This window comes from Aedes aegypti, chromosome 3 (genome assembly GCF_002204515.2).
Source record: "Aedes aegypti strain LVP_AGWG chromosome 3, AaegL5.0 Primary Assembly, whole genome shotgun sequence".
Taxonomy (NCBI): Eukaryota; Metazoa; Arthropoda; class Insecta; order Diptera; family Culicidae; genus Aedes; species Aedes aegypti.
The window spans coordinates 292,889,858-292,912,223 of record NC_035109.1 but is presented as its reverse complement, the minus strand read 5'-3'; the positions used below and the strand labels follow the sequence as shown (position 1 = coordinate 292,912,223).

Below are 22,366 nucleotides of genomic sequence, written 5' to 3'. Positions count from 1 at the left end.
ATTGAGAAATACCCTGAAGAGCATTCATCAAATAAAATTCTGCCATTGGAATTACTTTGCGAATTATTAGCTGAGCGATTTGCATTAAAGTCAACAATGACAAACAAATTTGTTGCGAATTAATTTCCGCAAGTTAGAATCGAACTAACTTGCTGTCTTTTACATTGAAAAGACGAATGGACAGCTATGAAAGTATGTTTACCTAGTTGTGTTTCAACAGAAACATACATAAACTTTGGTTTCAAATGACAAAAAAGTTGATGAATGATAAGTTTCAGTAATAACTGCTGTGTGCATGTTAGAGTAAGGTGGGGCAAAAGGTCGACCTTAGTGGTATAATCAAAGTTTCCAGGAAAACAATAGCAGTTTAAACAAAACAAATACCAAACAGTGAACCTTCAACATATTGACTATAATTTTGCTGAACAAACTTGTGTCCAAATATTTACCCATTTTTAGTTATAACAGTTTCAAAATTTATTGTCTTAATCGAACTTTTGCCCCACCGGTGGGGCAAGAGTTTGAATCTAGTGTGGGGCAAAAGTTCGCTGGCTAAAACACTAAATATCGATCCTTTTATGACAGGCATACTTTACACCAGCCGTAAACTTAAGTTTGCCGAAAAATACACACTAAATTTTCATCAAAAAATTGCCCAAAACCGGGTTAATTGTAATGTACTCAAAAATAGCAGTTTTTCGCGAAACTAAGTGGAAATGTAAAATTTTGGTGACAGTTTTCACACGATCAGACAAATTTAAATAAATTTGAAGATAATATGTGGATTCTAGGCAATTTGAAAATTTTTCCGTGATTTTATACATGGGTCGAACTTTTGCCCCGCTGATTCGAACTTTTGCCCCACTATGGGCCAAAAATTGTTTTCAAGCATTTATGCAAAATCTAATACACGTCAAAGCAACCTTATGATAGGCCTAGAAACGCCCTTACATAAAATATTGAAAAAGATTTTATCTTCAATTGGTTCCATGCAACGAAAGTTTGACCAAAAATTACAATATTCACGTCGAAAAACAAACAAATAGCCATAACTTTTCCAAATCTCAATCGATTTATATGATATTTGGAGTAAAAGTTTCTTGCTTGAATAGCATTCGAACCACAATGACATTTATAAGATTTGTTTTGAATTGAGCTAGAAATCTTAAAAAGAAACTCTTACCCCACTCGAACTTTTGCCCCACTTTACTCTATTAGTTGTTAGCAAATTAAACAGCTTGTCCTTTTTACCATTCAAACAACGAGCATTCAAATCTTAATATTCATAATATTATTTTGGTCCATTAGAGAAATTAGTAGATAATTATACACCAACTTGGACTGCTTCAGCATAGTGGTGGTTTTGAACATTGCATCAACCATTTGACTCAATTATTATGATTAAAAATCAAAATCAGAAGGGACATGTTACTAGAAGAAGGTAAATATTTTGTTGAGGTTTTCCGTTGAGGAAGAGACGGAATAGTAACTACATGCGACGAAATAATTATGTGCATTTCCATTTGAATTGTAACACTTTGAACGGTTATTCGTAGGAATAAAATATGAAGAGGAGGAACTGAAAATACCTGCGACAACATTGGCTTTACTTAGTTACCCGACGGAAGAAAATTAACTTGTAAACGAGAATGATTAGAAATTACCTGATGGGTGCGGTTATCAATCAAGTAATGGTTTACAGATAAATAATAATTATTGAAGATTCTGCCTAGGAAATTCCAGCTACGAAAACCGTTGCCGTCCATCTGCCTGGTACGAGCCTCAACGATTCGTTTGCGCGAAAGGCAATCCCAAAAGTAAGACTTATGGCTGCCTTCACAAATCATTCATTCAGCATCCAGGCGGAAATGTTTGGAACCATTATCCCAATTTTGGAACCGACGGCATTAAGGTGAATTCTGGAAGTTTCCTCCAGTTTTCTGGAAATGCTCTCGTGTGACATGGACATCGAACATTTTGTTGTTTATAAAATTTGCAGCCTTGGATTCCAATAAGTTAAAAAAATTAAAAAATTCAATGGTTGTATGCCTAGCGCAGATTTTTTTCAGGAACATAAAAAAATCTTACATTAATAACTTTAGATCAAATTATTCAATGTTGTGACATATGTGCTACGCTCTACAGTACATTTTTCAAATATCCAAAAAACATACGGAAAACAAGCAAAACATTTTTCGATCAACGAAGATGAAAGCAGAAGAAAAAACCAAAGAAGCAAAGAGAGGGTGGACTCATCGTGCCTATAGGTCACGGACTGACGGTTACGTCAATTAGTATTCATGTGACGACCATTAAACTCTATGGCAACCGCGTGGCGATCGAGTATCGAACCTATGTTTGCACGGGGCCCTCGGCACAGGGGAGAGTCGCCTCTGTTTCGGGTAATGGTCAATCAATTTTACTGGGAATCCGATTTCTGGAAATTCACTCTATCTTGATCAAGCGTTGCGGATAGGTCATAGAATTTGCTACGAAATGCCACGGCGATCAATAATGTGTGACTAATTTTGAAGAGAATAACGAAAATTTGTCTTTGCTTGCATATCAATTTTGAACAGAAGGAGCACGTATTGGAATTTGGACATCATGAATCTGTTAACCTGTCTATTCTCTCGATTATGTATACTATTTATGCACACAGTCGTCGCATTGTTCAAACATATCTCCTCTAAGAAATCAATAGGGCGATATTCAAAACTGAAAAGGCAATAGATGGCTCTTTTTCAATGGTAGTAAAAACGAAATACTGAAGCAAAGAAAGCACCACGGAAGATGAACTAAACACAAAAAGTTATGTATTCACTTTACACATGATTTCTAATCACTAGTTTTTTGATCCAGTTTCCTAATTGCAAGCAATTTACGTTTTTCATTATTTTCCATACGTTTTGACAGTTCTCGACTACCATTCTTCCATGCGTTTGTGTTGGAAGTTTGAGAAATTTGAGAATCCAGCGTAGCGCGATCAGTGATTGGAATACAAACATCAGTGTCGCCGCTCGGCGGCTGGTAAGAGAAACTAAATGTTCGAAAGATTGTTGTCTGTAAGTTTTGCCGCTGGCGCCAACTGTTAGCTTTTAAGAACAAAATAAACAGTCATTACCCTTGTTCCGTCCCAACGTCACAAGAAGCAATTTGAGAAGCGGTGGCAGCAGGCAACAGCGGAATATTCCATCATCACCCTTGCATTTCGCTACCCGGTTTGCCGTATCAGGATAGGGAGCGGAAAATACCCCACTGTTGCCATTTTGTCGCATCTCTTTTCAGCTTATTCATTTCACCATCCATCTAGCCTGCTATGTATAGCGAACGTGCCAACCACACAGATTGCACTACCACCACCACAACCGTCCCCATCGTTGAGCGCACCCCATTGCAGCAGAGTTCAGCAATACATAAGAGAGTGGAAGTTTCCATCGCAACCCCACCGCTGCGCATCCAATGTTTGGCATCTACCTGTAGGCTATTTAATGAACTTGCGTACGCAGCTCTTCATTCAGTTTCTTTTCAACTTTTGTGCGATCATCAAGTGAAGAATATAGTACAGTTAAAGTAACGAAACCGCCTTTCTCTCCATTAGTGGAAGCAAAAACAGTCTTTTTCAAGACTTGAGTTGTTAAGAGTCCATTCCTGTGGAGCCATCGGTCCTTAAGCAAGCAAACCTAGTTGCAAGCCGCAACAACCCTATTAACATGTTATTTTTGGGAAAACCGGGCGCTCGTAATGGGTGCTTGGAATCGAAAAATCACGCAATCGCTAATAAATCCTTCAGCAAAGTTTTCGATAATTTGTAAATTAACGTGTTTTACATTTGATTTTGGATTGCCGATAGCGACTGGTTTTACACCATCGTTTGATGTGTTTTACAATAAGTGAAAATTCACGTGTTAAACACGTTGATCGAGCTTGTAGAATGTTTTCAGTGAAGTCAAACCTTAACAGAATTAAAATTTTTACACGTTATTGCACCTTGCCATTTGACACGACAGATCCACGTTGAAAAAAATAAGAATCGAACGTGTGGATTATTTTCAGTGTAGTTTGGTTTATTCTTCTGCTTTCATCTTCGTTGGTCGAAACATGTTTTGCTTGTTTTTAGCATGTCTTCTGGATATTTGGAAAATGTACTGTAGATCGTGGCACATATATCACAACATGGACAAATTTGATCTAAGGTGGGTAAGAATTTTTGGATGATCCAGAAAAAATCTGCATTAGGCAAACAATTATCAGTTTTTTAAAATATATTAAAAATTGAACTGATTGGAATCTAAGGCATAGAAACTTAATTTTAATTTTTATTTTTATATAAAAAAAGCAAGACTTATGTTCGATTTCCGTGTAACATGGGAGAATTCTCAGAAAATACCAAAAAGTTTGTATTCTAGAATTGTGGGGGCCATCATAAGTCAAGCTTTTGGGATTGCCCTTCGCGTACACTGAGGCAAAAACACTTCGGTTTTCCATAACTCATGACTCATGAATCAGCCAAATTATGGTTTCATTGAACGCTTAATTATTTCGAAACTGGGATCATAAGTTTCATAAGTGAGAGCATTGAAATATTTAAGAACCATTACTTGAAATAATTTTCATAGCAATCGCTACTAGAACTGCACCGCTTTCAATGTTGGGTACAAGTTAATCGATAGACGATCGCATGTTTACAAACATGTCAATTTTTGGACACGCCTGAAACAAAAGGCAACCATTCATTAAAAATGATAATTTTAGGTAAGCAAAAATCATTGTGTTTGTTGCTGAATTTCATTGGCCGACTTATGAAATTTAGTATTTGAATTCTTGATCAAAGTCATCAGAAAAACTTATAAACTTATAAAGTGTTTTAAATCGAATGAAAAAAAACCCTGCCGCCATAGGAAACTTCTATTTCGCCTCTTCGTCTACCGAGAATTCTAACGGAAAATCATTAGGGTTCATTCAAATATTACGTAACTCAAAATTTGTCAATTTTAGACCCCCACCCACCCCCACGTAACAGCTTTTGTATGGAAAATTTTAAATTTTTATATGGACCGTAACACTATGTAAGACCCTTCCCTCCCCCTGTTGCGTTACGTAATATTTGAACGGTCCCTTAGATGTACCTACTTCAAATAATATGTCTCCTTCTGATTTTATTTTTCTAACTTAACAATTGAATCAAATAATTGATGCAATGTTCAAAGCCACCACTATGACTGAAGCAGTCCAAGTTGGTGTAAAATTTCCTAATCAAATTGTTATTAGATTACGTTTTTCTAATGGATCCAAATAATAATTTAAATATGTTGAATTGGAATGCTTGTTCTTTGAATGGTAAAGAGGACGAGCTGTTTAATTACATATAGTAGTTATTACTGTAACTTATTTGAAACCTTTGTAAAGAAATCCTAACTTTTTTGTTTATATGTATTAAACATCACATTTTTTCGTCATATGAAACTGAAGTTTTCGAAACATTAGGTGTTTCAGTTGAAACAGAGCATGATAAATATACTTTCATAGCTGCCTATTTGCCTTTGCAATGCTCTGGGCAGCAAATTAAATTGCTCCATACTGACTTGCGAAAATTGACTCGCAATAAGTAAATGTTTTTAGTCATTGATGACTTTAATGTCAAACATCGGTCATGGAATAATTCTCAAAGTAATTCCAACGGCAGAATTTTATTTGATGAGTGCTCTTCAGGATATTTCTCAATTCAGTACCCTGATAGCCCTACATGTTTTTCCTCTTCTAGAAATCCATCTACGATTGATTTGGTCTTAACCGACTCTAGTCATCTTTGTAGCCAACTGATTACTCATGCTGATTTTGATTCTGATCATGTCCCTGTTACATTTCAAATATCCCAAGAAGCGATTCTCAATCCTATCAGCTCCACTTTCAATTATTTACGAGCCGACTGGAATATATACAAAACGTATGTTGACTCCAATCTTGATGTTAACATTTCTTTAGAAACTAAACTTGATATTGACAATGCTCTTGAAACTTTAACAAATTCCATTGTTGAAGCCCGGAGCATTGCAATACCAAATTTGAATCCGTGATTATAGACGATGATCTTAAACTCTTGATCCGTCTCAAAAACGTGAGGAGAAGGCAATTTCAACGCACTTGTGATTCTGCTATGAAAATTATATGGCAGGATTTGCAGAAAGAAATCAAAAAACTATTTTCACAATTGGGAAACAAAAATTTTTTAAATAAAATTTCTAAATTGGACCCTACGGTTTTAATTTAGGACTTACTAATCCAATTGCAAATCAAGTCACTCAGGACTTCGAAAATATTCTCAATCAAAAGAACGTTTTCGGAAATTCCTGGGAGACTGTTTTAGAAGAAGTGAGAAATATTATTAAAAAATTCAAAAATGTGAAAGCTCCTGGCGATGATGGAATTTTCTACATCCTCATCAAGAAACTTCCAGAAAGTAGCTTATCATTATTAGTTGATACATTTAACATATGTTTTCAATTAGCATATTTTCCTGACAAATGTAAAAATGCTAAGGTTGTTCCAATTTTAAAACCATACAAAGATCCTGTAGAAGCTTCTAGCCATCTTCCAATCAACTTGCTTTCCTCCATCAGTGAACTTTTTGAAACAGGTCATTTTGAACAGAATGGTGGTCCACATCAACGAAAATTCAATTTATGCCAATGAACAGTTCGGATTCCGCCATGGACATTCGACTACTCATCAACTTTTACGAGTAACAAATGTGATCCGTTCCAACAAATCTGATGGCTATTCTACTGGTCTTGCTCTTCTAGACATAGAAAAAGCATTCGACAGTGTTAGGCATGAAGGATTGTAAAATTGAAAAACTTTAATTTTCCAACATACATTGTTAGAATAATCCAAAGTTATCTGTCAAATCGTACACATCAAGTTAATTATTAGAACTCCAAGTCTGAAAGACTTTCTGTAAGAGCTGGTGTTCTGCAAGGTAGCATTTGGCGACCAATATTCAAATAGATGTTCTTTCAAGAAGGTCGCAGGACATTTATTCTATTGTTCTGGCTGAAGAGCATTCCGCCATAAAACGAAAGTTTCTATGATTTTCAACTCACTTAAAACAGTACCAAGAGTGAAACTCAAATTATTTCCCTCCAATTGCATTCCGCGCGAACTAAAACTTCGGAATTTATTGCCCCGTATAAGTCGTTAAAAGAAACAACCAAGGGTGCAAGCTCGCCTTAGATTCACATCCATTAGAGCCGCATAAAAATGAGGAAGTGACTTTGACAAATATGGGACACACGACGCGTCGCATGAATAGTTTTGCCATAGCATACTTTCGCATAGAGCATTCGGCCCGATAGGGGTAAAAGCGAGGGAGTTGCAACCGAGAAAATGGGGGAAAACTTGCATATCTCTTCCTTTATTTTCATACGCATGGGAGGGGTGCGTTGTGGGTGAGCTCCTTTTATGAACGCATTTCCAGTGAAACTATTCCTGTTTTCGGACGACAAAAGAATCAATAAAAACCATCGTATGATTCGCATAAACCGAAACCTAATTGTATGATTTCTTCGCTCAGAAAGCTTACCCATTAAATGCGATCAGATAAGGGAAATCCGGTGGCCTTCGGAATGTCCACTATCATTCACTGCATAGCAGTGGTCACACAAAAATCTAGCGATGGACATGTTTCCATACGCACTTGACATATCGGGCCATCAAAGCTAAATACAGAAGTGGAATTGATGACGTGATGCTTGACGACGATATGAGCAAAATGCTTCCTCGGAACGGAAGCAAAAGGACATTGTCCGGTGTGGTTGCTATAGAGCATTTCCAACCCAACACGCAAATCACGTAGATGAACTTTTTTGGAATTGAATGAGATTGTTGTAGGGTACACGATTTCCTACTTAAAACGGCAAATTTGATTGCTCACCAGCTAAAGCTACGAAAAAGAAACCTTTTTCCAAACGTATTTGAGGGAAACTTGAAAAAAAAATGCAAAGATTCATTTGCATTGAACAGTCAGTCTGAAAATGCCATTTCTGTTTACGTTTTGCGCTGGAAATGCTCTATATAGCCTTCGGAATGCCTTGGAGGAAACCACTCCTTGTTATCAAATCGTTCTCTTTAGTGCTTCGTTACTAGTTTACACAAATGTACATTTTCCATCTTGCGTTTTCTTTGTTGGATTGTTGCCTGTTTTCATCCACTTGATGGCATGTCGACCCAAGGAAAAACTTGTACTTATTATAGTGACAAGGATACGGAAGCACTTCCTCGTGTTTCTCCAAGGCACTTTTTGTTGCCATAGCCCTCCATCAGTTGGATTGAATTAGTGTCAAAGATAATGGAACCTGTACGAGTATGTACGTATGACCTATTTTCCAATCCGAACCGGAAAGTGTCAATTTCTATGATCGAGAGATGATTTCTATTTATGGCGATTAACTTTTGATCTGGAAGGATTTTAAGATTGAATGAGCTCCGGAATTAGTTAGTTGTGTGTTCTTCACTGACTTACGGTTGTAGCCAGAATATTAAGCTGGTTATTTGAAGACCTTGGCTTACCATGACCTGAAAAAGAACAAAACATAAACATTAGTTCATCCAGTGTTGCACAATTGGAGGAAACGGAATGGAAAATCTATCTATCTTCTATCTATAAATATATATATATATATATATATATATATATATATATATATATATATATATATATATATATATATATTATATATATATATATATATATATATATATATATATATATATATATATATATATATATATATATATATATATATATATATATATATATATATTATATATATATATTATATATATATATATATATATATATATATATATATATATATATATATATATATATATATATATATATATATATATATATATATATATTATATATATATATATATATATATATATATATATATATATATATATATATATATATATATATATATATATATATATATATATATATATATATATATATATATATATATATATATATATATATATATATATATATATATATATATATATATATATATATATATATAGATATATATATATATATATGGCTCCATCCCATTACCCCGAACGCCATTACCCCGAACGCCACTACCCCGAACGCCACTACCCCGAATGGGTCACTACCCCGAAAGCCATTACCCCGAATGGGTCATTACCCCGAACGCCACTACCCCGAATGAGCCATTACCCCGAATAGTATAAGATTCAATGCAGTATCTTGTTTTGCGGGCAAAATGCGTCTCTCATGAAAACTGGTAATTAATGGCGCGTAAAATTCGTCTGTAAAATGTTCATCATATATTTTCCCTTCTTTCATATGACAGCTATTTTTTCGAAACATCTTGTTGGCAACTATCTTCTACATTCTTCCTGAGATAGTGATTGTTTATCAGCTCAGTGGGTACTTTCGCAGTTCAGGGGTTCATTCACAAATTTCATAACGCCAAAAATAGCCATTTTCGACACCTAACCTCCCCGTCGTACCATTTTTTTGTATGGAAATTCTACATATTTTGAATGGGCTGTAACATTTTGAGGACAACCACCTACAACATTTTTTACCCCCTTCAGCGTTATAAAAATTTAGGAATGGGCTTTTAATAAAATAAGCCTTTTGTTGACTGTGAGTTTTCCTTGTCAATTTACCATTCTTGTACATGTGCCTCTATGCCCAGGAACATCAAGGAAATGTTCAATGCATAAGATCCGCCACCGGAGGAATTCAAACTCATAACCCTCAATATGGTCTTGCTGAACAGCTGCGTGATCACCGGTATTTGGACTTCTTTGTGGTGTTCACATTTCAATTTAGTTTTTAAGCAAACATTTTCCATTCTTATGAATATAGGTTGTGCCATAGTATCACGTTGTTACAGTGATCATTCACGTCATAGCTGCAAACATTTCACCAAAAATTTGCCCTTCTTGCTTAAATAGGCTGTTCTTTTGATTAAAACAGGCAGGTCTCTTATGGATTTGCTAATCACTTTTCTGCCATCATCATTTCTTCATTGTCTTGAATAAAAAAATTCTTTCGTGGTTATCTCACCGAAATTCATATTAATGATACCATAAACCAACGAGTTTTTACTGTAGCGGTAATCAGAGGCCGCCGTTTTTCTAACATGTACAAGTGTACAAGTGCTATAACGGAATGGTTGTCTATCAGGTTGGTCTTTGAGCGGGTTGCATAGAACAACATTTGTAGTGACAATCTCAAGGTGACCTTCCATTACCGTCGTTTACGAAACAAAATCTTTAAGAAGATCATAAAGCTAGTTGCCCGACACCAACAAAAGTGAGTAAAGGAAGTGGGTATACCGACGTCCAATAAGAGACTTTACTACATCCTAGTTTTGTGCATATCATAGCTATCCTTTCCAAAATAAATTCACTCTTCTTTTTGAAATAGGCTGTTCTTCAAAGCATTGCAATGTGGCTGTGTGAATCTCACCAATATTAGAGGACAAATCCAAAAAAAATGAAGTATGTAAAACTTATTTGCAGAAAAACTAGTTGCTTTTTTATCTTCTAAAATTTGAAAAACACATTGTTGAGCCAAACTTGTTAAATACTCATAAGGAATCGTACAATTATCTCCCAACTCTCTAACTAGAATAAGTCTCAAAGTGTTATGCATTCGGGGTAATGGCGTTCGGGGTAGTGACCCATTCGGGGTAATGGCTTTCGGGGTAATGGCGTTCGGGGTAGTGGCATTCGGGGTAGTGGCGTTCGGGGTAGTGTCATAGAATCATATATATATATATATATATATATATATATATATATATATATAAAATGGAGTGGTGTTTGTATGTCACGAAATGGCTCGAGAACGGGTCAACGGATTGACGCAAGTTTTTCACTGTTGCCCTCCACAAGGGATGCGACGTGTTCGTGCGAGGAAACCGTTCAGGAAAGTCGCCGGAATAATGGGGTAAACGAGAGAAGATGAAGGTGTCATTTTGTATGGGGGATTTCTTGACGTTTTCCAACAGCCTACTTGATGGCAAGACGAAGTTTGCCGGGACCACTAGTTTATCATAAGAATTATCTTAGCAATATTATTGTTAGTAAGATCAATTTTGTCAGGTCTACACATAGACATACATTCTGAATTGTTTGGTTCAATATTAAACAGGTTAAAGTATGCATTGGACGTAATACAGAATAATCATGTTTAGAAACTTTCAACTCTGCATCTAGTGACTGACGTGAAAGTTTTATCGAAGGTCAGAAATTACTTGAAATTTTGTGTATTTTAAGTTGGTAATTTTTTTTTTTACTCAATGACTTAGTGAACTAGCTTCAGATTTTACATCCATTGGACGATCCGTATTCGGCTAAGGTAGTGATTCCCAAAGTGGGTGAATTCGCCCCCCTGGGGGCGATTTTCAGGTCCAAAGGGGCGAAAATTTATAAAACTGAATTTGGGGGGCGAAAATGTTAGAAAGGGGGCGAAAATGATGGCTTGACAGGACTTAAAAAACACAAATAGATTCAAAGTTTGTAAGAGACACTCATATTTCAATGAAAGCATTTACATCTGAAAAGAATTGACTCCTAACTATTTCATTTATTCTTGTGTGTTTCTCTCTGCGCTCTATTTTTAATAATGATAGACAATTTTGCCGACTTTAATTGAGATCTGAATTGTTTTTGACTAATATAACATTTAATGTATTTTGAAAGAAGAAAATGTGTGAGAACTTTTGGCGATATTTGAAATTTATTTCCAAGTATATACTCATTTTACTTATTTTTTCACGCATTTGTTACACTACTCATTTTGATATATTGGTTCTACGCAATCTAATCAGTATTCATACATATCACAGTAACATACACATCATTTTATAAAAAAAATAACATTTATGTTACTGTAGTGGATAAAATCGAGTATCAATGATAAATCCACTAAATGCCATTTAAGCCATAGGGCTGAAAATCTCCTTAATAAAGATAATAATAATAATAAATGCCACTTACGTTAATCACCCTTCTTAAAAAAAGGCCTGAGTGACATATAATTGCATGGATCAAAGCATCAAAAAAACACAATTTGCACTGAAAGTTATAATTCGGTGAATGAAGAGTTGAAGAATAGTCTGAGTTTACCTATATTTTTTATATTTTATGTTATTTTTATATTTGTCAACATTTTTGCAAATATGTATAAATCTTCTTGAAATTTATGAATTTTAAATCAGAACAGACTTTAGATTGGACTGTTTCCAGAACAGCTGAAAAAGTATTACCCAAAATTTCTTAAATGTATTTTAACAACTTAATGATCTTTAAAAAGAAGACAAAAAAGCAGAGTGAACCTAAATTGTTTCGTTGATCGCACAGTATCCAAAATAATAGATTTGTTGATACGATGCATATGATAGATATACATCTTTAACTTTAGTTAACTCTTTTATGCAAATACAAGTAGAAGACATTCTTTTTGGGGTATTTTAATTGAAATATTATGATTGACTACTACGCTTTTAAAATTTGACCAACTTTCGGTAAACTTATGATGAGGTATTGATCAATACTTCAACGTAAATTTACTGCTTAATACAAATGTTTAAACTTTGTATTAGGGGGGCGATTCCAAAAAAAAAATGGTCTCAAGGGGGCGAAAGTCAAAAAAGTTTGGGAAGCACTGGGCTAAGGTGAGGAATTCTTGGTGAAAATAGCATTGTATTCCTAGAAATAATTCAAATATAACGACAACTTTCGTCATTGAAAAAAAAAAGTTGTTTGCAACTTGTTGAATAACACAATTTTTTAGCACTCGTCGAATTTATCCAATGAGGCTTGCCGAAAAAATGTTCATTTTTCAACTTGTTGTATAAATAACTGATTTTGCTATCACGTTGCATATTATTCTACTTTTCATCAAGAAAATGAACAACATAACGGCTTACTTTTCCTGACAGAAGAATAAGTGTCATATGACTGAAAAAAAACAATCTTTCAATAATTTTATCAAAAATACAAACCTTTAAAAAATTCTACTAATTTAGCTAAGGTGCCTGCCAGAACTCATATCGAAAGTCGCTAATTATTGATTATATGAGATTCTATACCATTTCCCGAAATCCAATTTACAGGAGGATTAAATCATACATTTTCGACTACCTTTATCAGTACATTTCAATACAATTTTAATCCTCCTTAAATGATGCTTAGCATAAATTATGCCACAACCATAGACATTTTCAACTCCCTCGGTTTACATAGACACTTCATCGAAAAACATCTCCAAATTGTTGTACCCGACCAAACTAAAACAAAACTTTATCACACTTATATCAAAATTTGTTGCAAATAACAGATTTTGTTTTATTTCTGTAAGAAGCGTTAAAAATTTATTAAGAAAATTATATCACAGTTATAAAAACAAAGGCTGTTCTAAATTAGTTGTAAATTAATTTTGTTCCAATTTTGTTCAACGTAGAGTTAATTTTGTTGTTATTTTAACCAACTGTAACCAGACAAAATCATATCATAATTTGTAAGAAAAAACGTTCCAACTAATTAGAAAACTCTGTTACAATTCTGTTGTAATCTACTGATCGGGCATTGCCCATATTTGCATAACAGTTCCGTCATGTTTATAGGAAATCCCATAGAACATGGGACTGTTATGGGATTTTTTTTTATTTCCGTACAAAGTGGGCCGAAGGGTCTGAGATTTTCATGATTTTCCACAGGCAGGGCTAATCAACATATTAATAAAAAAAAATTGAGAAATATTCAGGGTCGCTTATTTTCCTGGAAAACTCAGTTGGATTTTTTTTGTTTAAACCAATTTAAAAAATATTGTGAATTTATCTATGTAACTGAAAATGACTATTCAGAGGCTGAAAAATTTCTTCAGGAAAGATTTTCTAACCTTGTTCCAATTCCTGGAACAAAAAAATATCATTCATTTATACCAAAAGACGAACGAAGCATTTTTGCTAGTGAATTCTCAGATGCACATGAAAACCAAGAAAATACAGCATGCTTTGTTCTTAATAATACAAAGAAACGAAAATCTTCTGGTGTTAGCAAACAAAGACAATCTTCCCGGTTGAAAAAATAGATAGTATTAAGATGAAAATGTAAGTTATATACTGAATAATTGAATAAATAAAATTAAAAAGAAAATAATAATAATCTTATTTGTTCCATAGAAAAGAAAGAATTCCTTTTCAATGTAATGAAAAATTGAGGCAGAAACAGTTTTTTTTCAGTTTTTCTTAGCGGTGTAATTTTTCATGAAAAATATCATCCATTCCGACTTATAACTCATTAAAACCAATCCCATATCTTTTTTTTTTGAGATGTTTTAGAAAATTTGCAATTGCTTTGATAAAAAATCTTTGTTTTTCCGATGCTTTGATTGAAATATGGGTTTTCAAAGAAAAGGCTTATATGGTCATTTTCCACAAAATTTGCCATAAATCAAAAACGAAAAAGGTACATTTGAAAAATTTCAGCTATTAAAGCTTATGAAATTATCTTCTCAAAAATAGTTTTTTGAAAATTTTCCACGAGTTGGAGCATAGTTTTTCCGGCTTTTCTTTACGAATTTCTCAACGGTGGAAAATTTTGTGGAAAACTTTTTCCAGTTAATATTTTTTTTTTTATTTCTGAGAAAATTTGCTTTCATTTTCATAAAAAACTTTGTTACTATGATGCTTCGTTCTTGAGTTATGATTTTTCAAAGTAAGGGGAAAACAAAAAATTTCCAACTGAGTTTTCCGGGAAAATAGGCGACCCTGAATTAGTATGAAAATCACTGTTGAATCACCCCTCGGCAAATCTATCTTGGGGACGAGCTGTCATTATGTGAATTGAAATGTCATTACAATGTTACTACAGATAATATCAAAATCAATATATTGAATGGCAATAAAATTGTTGGGGGCCTTCCTTAGCCGAGTGGTTAGAGTCCACGGCTACAAAGCACAGCCATGCTGAAGGTGTCTGGGTTCGATTCCCGATCGGTCCAGGATCTGTTCGTAACGAAAATTTCCTTGACTTCCCTGGGCATACGATTATGCTGTACCTGCCACACGATATACGAATGCGAAAATGGCAAGTTTGGCAAAGAAAGCTCTTAGTTAATAACTGTGGAAGTGCTCATATGAACACTGAACACACAAGTTGAGAAGCAGGCTCTGTTCCAGTGAGGACGTAAATGCCAAGAAGAATAAGAAGAAGAAGAAGAAGAAAAATGTTTTATACTTCAAAAAATGAGTTTTTTCGATAAAGCTCAGTGTTTGGATTTTGAATCGAATAAGCCGACCAAACCATGTTCTGAGAGTGTAACAGTTCGTGAACCATAATAGTTCGTGGCACTTTGCAATCGGAGAGCCCTCTGAATGTAAACATTCCCTCTCTCGTTTGCACGTGGCGTGAGAGTGGTCAAGAGCAGCAACTCTCACAGACTACAACAGTATTGAGCCATCCAGGTGCTTTATGTTTTGCATTAAAATGGTAATAATTATATATTTTGGTGATGCAACCTTAAACAACTTAATTATTGGATCAACAAACACCCCATAGCACAGAAAATAGAAAATATGCCCCTATGTTTCATGATCCAAATGAGAGTGTGTCAGCGAGTGGTGGCACATAATGATCGGCAGAAAACAGTGGGTGGTGTGTGTCTGTCTTTCTTTCATGGCTCGTTGTATTCCATGAACGATAAATGTCATGCGCGTTGTGAGAATGCAGGCGTATACATGGGATAAAATTATGGCACGTAAACAATTGTTAAATTTTCCAAAGCTGACCACGCTACTAAAAGCTGTAAATTTTTCATCGCCTAACAACCCAATTAAAATAAATCGCCTGTTTTAGATCGACAAACTATGTCTTCAAATTTATGCCGTATAACTAAAAATACAGGTGAGGATAGAACGAATGAAAAGTATTCCCAGACAACCAGAAGTTGCATAACAGTATTCGAATAAAGTCGCTTATTTGTACACATTGCAGCACTCCCGCACTACATGGTGGATGAAATCGTTTGATCGATGAGTTTCCTTGCATAAAACGCTATTTTATGAGTTCATATGTACATTCTGTTCCGTCTTGTATACTTGTGTGAAGTAAGTCCGTGGCAGCTGTCAAATAAATTTTGTTATAATAAATGAAGTCGCATAAGAGTACAGACTAATTCTCAAGTAAATCTGCACACTCGCATTGCATGTTATGTTTCATCATATAAAATATGGACGTATACCGCCTCCAATTTTGTACGTATAAGGCCTTTTCGCGACATCTTATATGTGAAACTTTGTACATATATGTATCGCATAACGCAGAAGGTGTGTTGGTTATACGTACATTCTGGTTGTCTGGGTTGTAGTTTTGTTGTACTTTATGCCAAACAGTATCGAGCTAATATGTCAGGTATGTATTTTTGTCGTCTATTTCTAATTTTTTCAGAAGTTTTTGACTTATTTCATTTCACACTAACACGTGGCAGCCCTTCACGATTCCAACTGTTAAATAATCATGAAAATCCATTGATCCGTTCTTCAGCCATTTCGTGACATACAAAAACCATTGCATTTTTATTAGTATATAAAAGATTTCAGCGAAACATTTCAACCACATCGCCATACAAAAACCAATTGTTCGAAATATGAATCTGTTCGGAATTTGAGACAAAACGGTATTTTCTTCGAAGAAAAGCAAATTTTCTTGCTGGGTAGTTATGGAAAAAAAATTCTTCTCTTCGAAGAAAATGTGCGCCGGAATTCACCTATAGGTATGTTTTACTTCATGTGCGAGTGATTCATGCCTGGCGCATATAAGGTGAAGATGAATCGAAGCCAAACTTTAAATTTTCAAGAGCAGTAATTTGGAGAATCGAAAATCCGTTTATGCTGAAAACTTAATCGATTGGTCATTAGCTGGTGGTGACCAATCGATTAAGTATTCGGCTCAAACGAGTGTTTGGTTCTCCAGATTCGTTCTCTTGAAAATTTGAAGTTTGGCTTCGATTCATCTTCACCATAATATTCAAATTATTCAATAACCATCATCGTTTTACAAATTATGAAAACCAGTTTTTTTTGCTCAAAATCAAACCAATGTACCCAAGTGATTAATGTCTGACCCTCTTTATATTCATGTGTTTCAGGTTTGATTCACTTCATATTCAACTGTTTCAGGTTTGATTCACTCAATGTTCAAATAATTTCAAGAGTGATGATTTCATGTCTTTTTCACTTCATTTTCAAGTGCTCCATGTATGATTCACTTTATGTTCAAGTGATTCAGGTCTGATTCTCTTCTTATTCTAATTATTCAGGACTTATTCACTTCATATTCAAGTGATTTAGAATTTATTCGCTCCATATTCCATTGTTTCATGATAGATTCGCTTCATATCCAAGTGATTTATGTCGGACTCACTACATATTCAAGTGATGCAGGTCTTAATTACTTCATATTCACCTAATTCAAGTATGAAATACTTGTTATTCAAGTAGTTCAGGTTCAATTCACCTAGAACTTAGGACATTCAGTATTGTTTCACTGTATTTTACAGTTCCTCAGGTATGATTCACTTCATTTTCAAGTGAATCAAGTCTGATTTTAAGTGATTTAGGTCTGCTTCATTCATTTACAATTAATTCATGACTAATTTACTTCATATTCAAGTGTTTCAAGTATGATTTAATTCATTTTTTTAAGTTATTCGAGCCTGATTTGCTTCATATTTAAGGAATACAGAACTGATTTACTTCATTCTAGACTTCATTTTAAAGTAGGTACTTAGGTTATGTTTAATATTTGTTCAAGTGACTCAAGTGACTCTTTATTCAAATAATTTAGATTGAAATCTCTTCATAATCGAAACTGATTCACTATATTCAAATGTTTCGAGTCTGTCATACTTCATATTTAAGTGATTCAGAACAGATTCACTTAATATTCAAGTGCATCAAGTCTGATTCACTTCATAGGTCTGAATTACTTCATATTCAAGTAATTCAGATCTGAATAACTTCATATTCAAGTAATTCAGGTCTGAATAATTTCGAGTTTAAGTAATTTAATTTTGTTTAAATGCATTTTCCAGTGATTCAGTATTCCAAGCAGTTTAGGACTGATTCACTTCATTTTGTTATAATTCATGACAGATGCACTTCATGGTCAAATAATTAAAGACTGATTCACCTCATTTTCAAGAGATTCTGGATTGCTCTACTTAATTTTTAAAAAATCATGTCAGATTCACCTCATATTCAAGTGATTCAAGTATAACATCATATTCAAGAGTTTCAGGTCTAATTCACTCCATGTTCCAGTGATTCAGTCCTGATTTACTTCATTTCATATTGATTCGAGTTTAAATCATTGAATATTCAAGACTCCAATTTTATATCTTATCTGGATTAGAAGATATAACTCGCTTGAAATGCTTAATTTTTTATTTGCTCAGTAGTAGCACTAAACGGTTTTTTTAATTAAATACTCTGCTTTCCGGATGTCCTTGACACTCTGAACAACTTTACCGAAGACTCGTTCTTTTCAGCTCATGTGGATCACAAGATAGAACTTACTTAAAATGCTCAATTTTACATGCTCACTTAATCCACTGAACAACTTTGCTGAAAATCGGTTCTATGCAAATCATAAGGATCTTGAGGTATAGCAATGCAAATTTACCTATTTTGAGGTGATGCTAAACTTTTTAAGGGGTGAGTTCAACAGGGTGCTGCAATACTTTTTTAGTGAGTCCGTATTTATGATGGTTAGTGTATATCTTCGCCATTTCTCAACCGTTTCTTTTCATTTCTTTGTGACAAACTTAAAATTATATCAATTTTTAATAACTATTAAAACAAATGTGTGAAAACCAGGGTTGGGAAAAAATCTGAAATTCACTCTACAGTAGTCAAACAAAGCCAATCACAGTCAGCGAAGCCAGTGACACTCACGCCCATCGCTGCTGTAGGCAAAAAGCCTTGAGAATTGCAAAACACCCGTTGCTAAGGGCAACCCAAAATTACTGTAGAAAAATGTTCTATTTCCCGCTGCATTTCCCGCATTTAGGGCCTTCAATGACACTACCGATTTAGATAAATTCATGTACCCAATATAGGCTACTTGATGAGATTCACGATTTTAAACTACTGTAGTGAGAGAGCCACGTGATTTTTGTGAAATTCAAGCCTACTACTATTACCATTCCCAGCACTGGTGAAAACTATTGTTTCAAAACAGTTACAGATAGGTAGATTTTAGACAAAAAATGATAGAAAGAGATCTATCAAAAATAATATGCATCTTCATAGCATAGCATAGCATAGCATAGCATAGCATAGACTGACTGTACATGTCAATGGTTGCTACTCCGTGATTGATCCGAACCGGTAAGAATTGCACTTCGATCCAAATGAATAAGGGATGGGATTTTCCGCATATTCTCGAAGTGCAATTTTAGCAGCTCTCATATTATTGATCAATAACGGCGCCGGCCAAGTCCTTACAGTCAGTTGGGAAGGGTAAGGAACGTTATTGTGTAATGATCGTTGCTTCTAAAGACCGAGAATACCTCTGCATCTCCACAATCATTACGGGACAGGTGTGGTTATTGAGGGAGGAAAAAGATCTGGGAGTCACCTTTGGTCGGTGATGCGATCCATGGATTAGGAGGGAAAATACGAAACTTAAAACTAGTGTTGCATTTTTGTATCGCAGTAAAAATATATTGAAAGAAATTATAAAAAAGTCGACATTCATAATATCGAACTATTCAAAGGTTATTTTTAATAATGACGAAGACAGAAAGGATTGTGTATTTGAAAAGTGTATGTAACAGAAATACGGGTATTGTCGACACATGTAATGACGAACCATTCAAAGCATGTTTGAAAATTAAAAAAAAAAGTTACATTGCAACCAAAAAAAAAAATGTCTTACGTCGACATTCATAATGTCGAACTATTCAAATGTTATTTTGACCAATGACGAAACATAATGGTATATTAAGTTTATATGAAACGCGAAAAAGTCGACACTTGTAGTGACGAACCATTCATAGCTTGTTTGAAAATAAAATAAAAGCTACTTATAGCAACGATAAAAATGAATTATCATAATCATGAAACGATCTCACCAGTACTTCATCCTCTGCTGAACACGAAGCTTTTCGCACTTGATCAACACGAACCGAACACGATTGGTCTTGACTTCGTTGCGCGTCCCACCGGAACATGCAACCGAATCAAAAGACCACGCACTATTATCGATTTCTATTTTTCCGCACTCGAATGACGCGAACCGAACACGATTTGTTTTGATTCCGTCGCGCGTTCCATCGGAACACGCAACCAAATCGAAAGACCACGCACTCTGCTCTGGCCATCGCAAAGCACTACCCAAGCGAACGAAGCCAGCGAAAATACACTCCGAACGCGCGAAAATGAATCGGACAGCTTGAGCCTTCGCAAAGCACTTGGCAAACGAACGACGCCAGCAAAAATACACTCCGAACGCGCGAAAATGAATCGGACAGCTTGAGCCTTCGCAAAGCACTTGGCAAACGAACGACGCCAGCGAAAATACACACCGAACGCGCGAAAATGAATCGGACTGCTTGGGTCCTCGCAAAGCACTGGGCAAACGAACGAAGCCAGCGAAAATACACTCCGAACGCGCGAAAATGAATCGGACAGCTTGAGCCTTCGCAAAGCACTTGGCAAACGAACGACGCCAGCAAAAATACACTCCGAACGCGCGAAAATGAATCGGACAGCTTGAGCCTTCGCAAAGCACTTGGCAAACGAACGACGCCAGCAAAAATACACTCCGAACGCGCGAAAATGAATCGGACTGCTTGGGTCCTCGCAAAGCCTTTAAAAATGTTTCTCGCAGCAACCTGGAATCGAACCAAGGACCTTGCGATCGTTAGGTCTGTGCGTACACCACGCGCCTACCGACGCCTAATCAAAAATAATATGCATCTTCAGTACATTTATTCGTTTAGTGATAAGGAAATAGTTATTTATACAACAAGTTGCAAAATGATCATTTTTTCAGCACGAGTTGTCATGTTTCAAGAATATTCACATGGCTTTTCATGCAACGCATAGACATAGTTTTCAATCAGGTAGGTTCCGACACAGTAGATGATTTTGAACACGGCATTAACATTAACAAGGCAGGCGCATTACTGATGTAAATATCAAGTTTGATTGTAAACATGTGACGTCACTTCTATCGTACCATATGCGTTCCGGACCACTAGATCATATTTTTTCGCAAATTTGTTCGAGGTGGATAGGAATGACGTCGCCAAGTAACTGACAGTTTCCGGAATATGTCACATTCTTATTATAGTACACCGTGATCTTGAGTATGACAGGCACAAATTTTCTCACTCCAATATTGATCTGAATTCGACGACGGACTAGGTAAGAAGACAACTTATTTAAGCTAGTTATTTATCATGTCCCAAACTGCTTGCACAAACCGTGAAGGCGCTCCTTCATTTAGCTAGGTAGCTAGGTTCCGGACATTTTAGGATTTAGCAACCTTTTCGTATACTGATGTCATCTAAATCAGAATGACTCACTGGACTCATTAGACTCACTAAAGTGGGATATGGATGGCGCAAAGGTTGCAGAAGCAGAAACATGGTCAAAAACTAATCATTGAGATATACTAATTCAATTAATGGCGTATGAAGAGACGCAAATATTTAGTTGATGATTCCCAAAACAGAACTAAAAAGTGTTACTTTTCAGCACTCATTGCTAGGAAAAGTAGGCTCTTATGGTGATCATTTCCTTGATATAAAGTAGGCTTATATGCAACGTAATGGCAAAATATGGTTTTTAAATGCTGTCCAGTACTGTATTCCGCTGCCAATAATCGCTCGCATTCTTGTGGCCTACATGTGGGTCAATAAACTACAAACTACAATCTTGTTAATTCAAGTTTTAGTTTACATTGCACAAATCAAATTTTAGGCTAACTCTCATTCTCAAACTGTTGGTCATTGGCTTTTCCAGTCAAACATTACTCACCGCGGCATCGTATGACGTAGCCCATGGCTTTTAAAGTTGACGTATGACTCCGGACACACAATTCCGTTCAATGGTTCCCGAAATAAATTTTACGACCCCAACTTTAACGACCGGGCCGCGTTTTGGCAATCGAAGTACGCTTTCATTGATCGGCAGGGTTTTATGTTCCAATGAATTTAATTTCCAGTAAAAAGAAGGATGCTCCCTGGAGGTATGACTTCCGTGAAATTTGTGTCACGCGTGCCATTATCCGAAAAATCCTAATT

General features: G+C 35.3%; 1 protein-coding gene across 12 annotated transcripts in view; it reads right to left on the bottom strand.

The window, feature by feature from the left end:
* The window catches only part of LOC5564333 (igLON family member 5), a 360,449-nt gene that overhangs the window by 110,041 nt on the left and 228,042 nt on the right, over window positions 1–22,366 (bottom strand). For 11 of the 12 annotated variants that reach the window (XM_021852749.1, XM_021852750.1, XM_021852751.1 and 8 more), the window contains one exon: window positions 8,569–8,574. The exons of the other annotated variant lie outside the window; for it this stretch is intronic. In XM_021852749.1, the coding sequence (XP_021708441.1) occupies window positions 8,569–8,574 (6 nt within the window). The remainder of the gene's footprint in view (window positions 1–8,568; window positions 8,575–22,366) is intronic. 12 annotated transcript variants of the gene reach the window in all.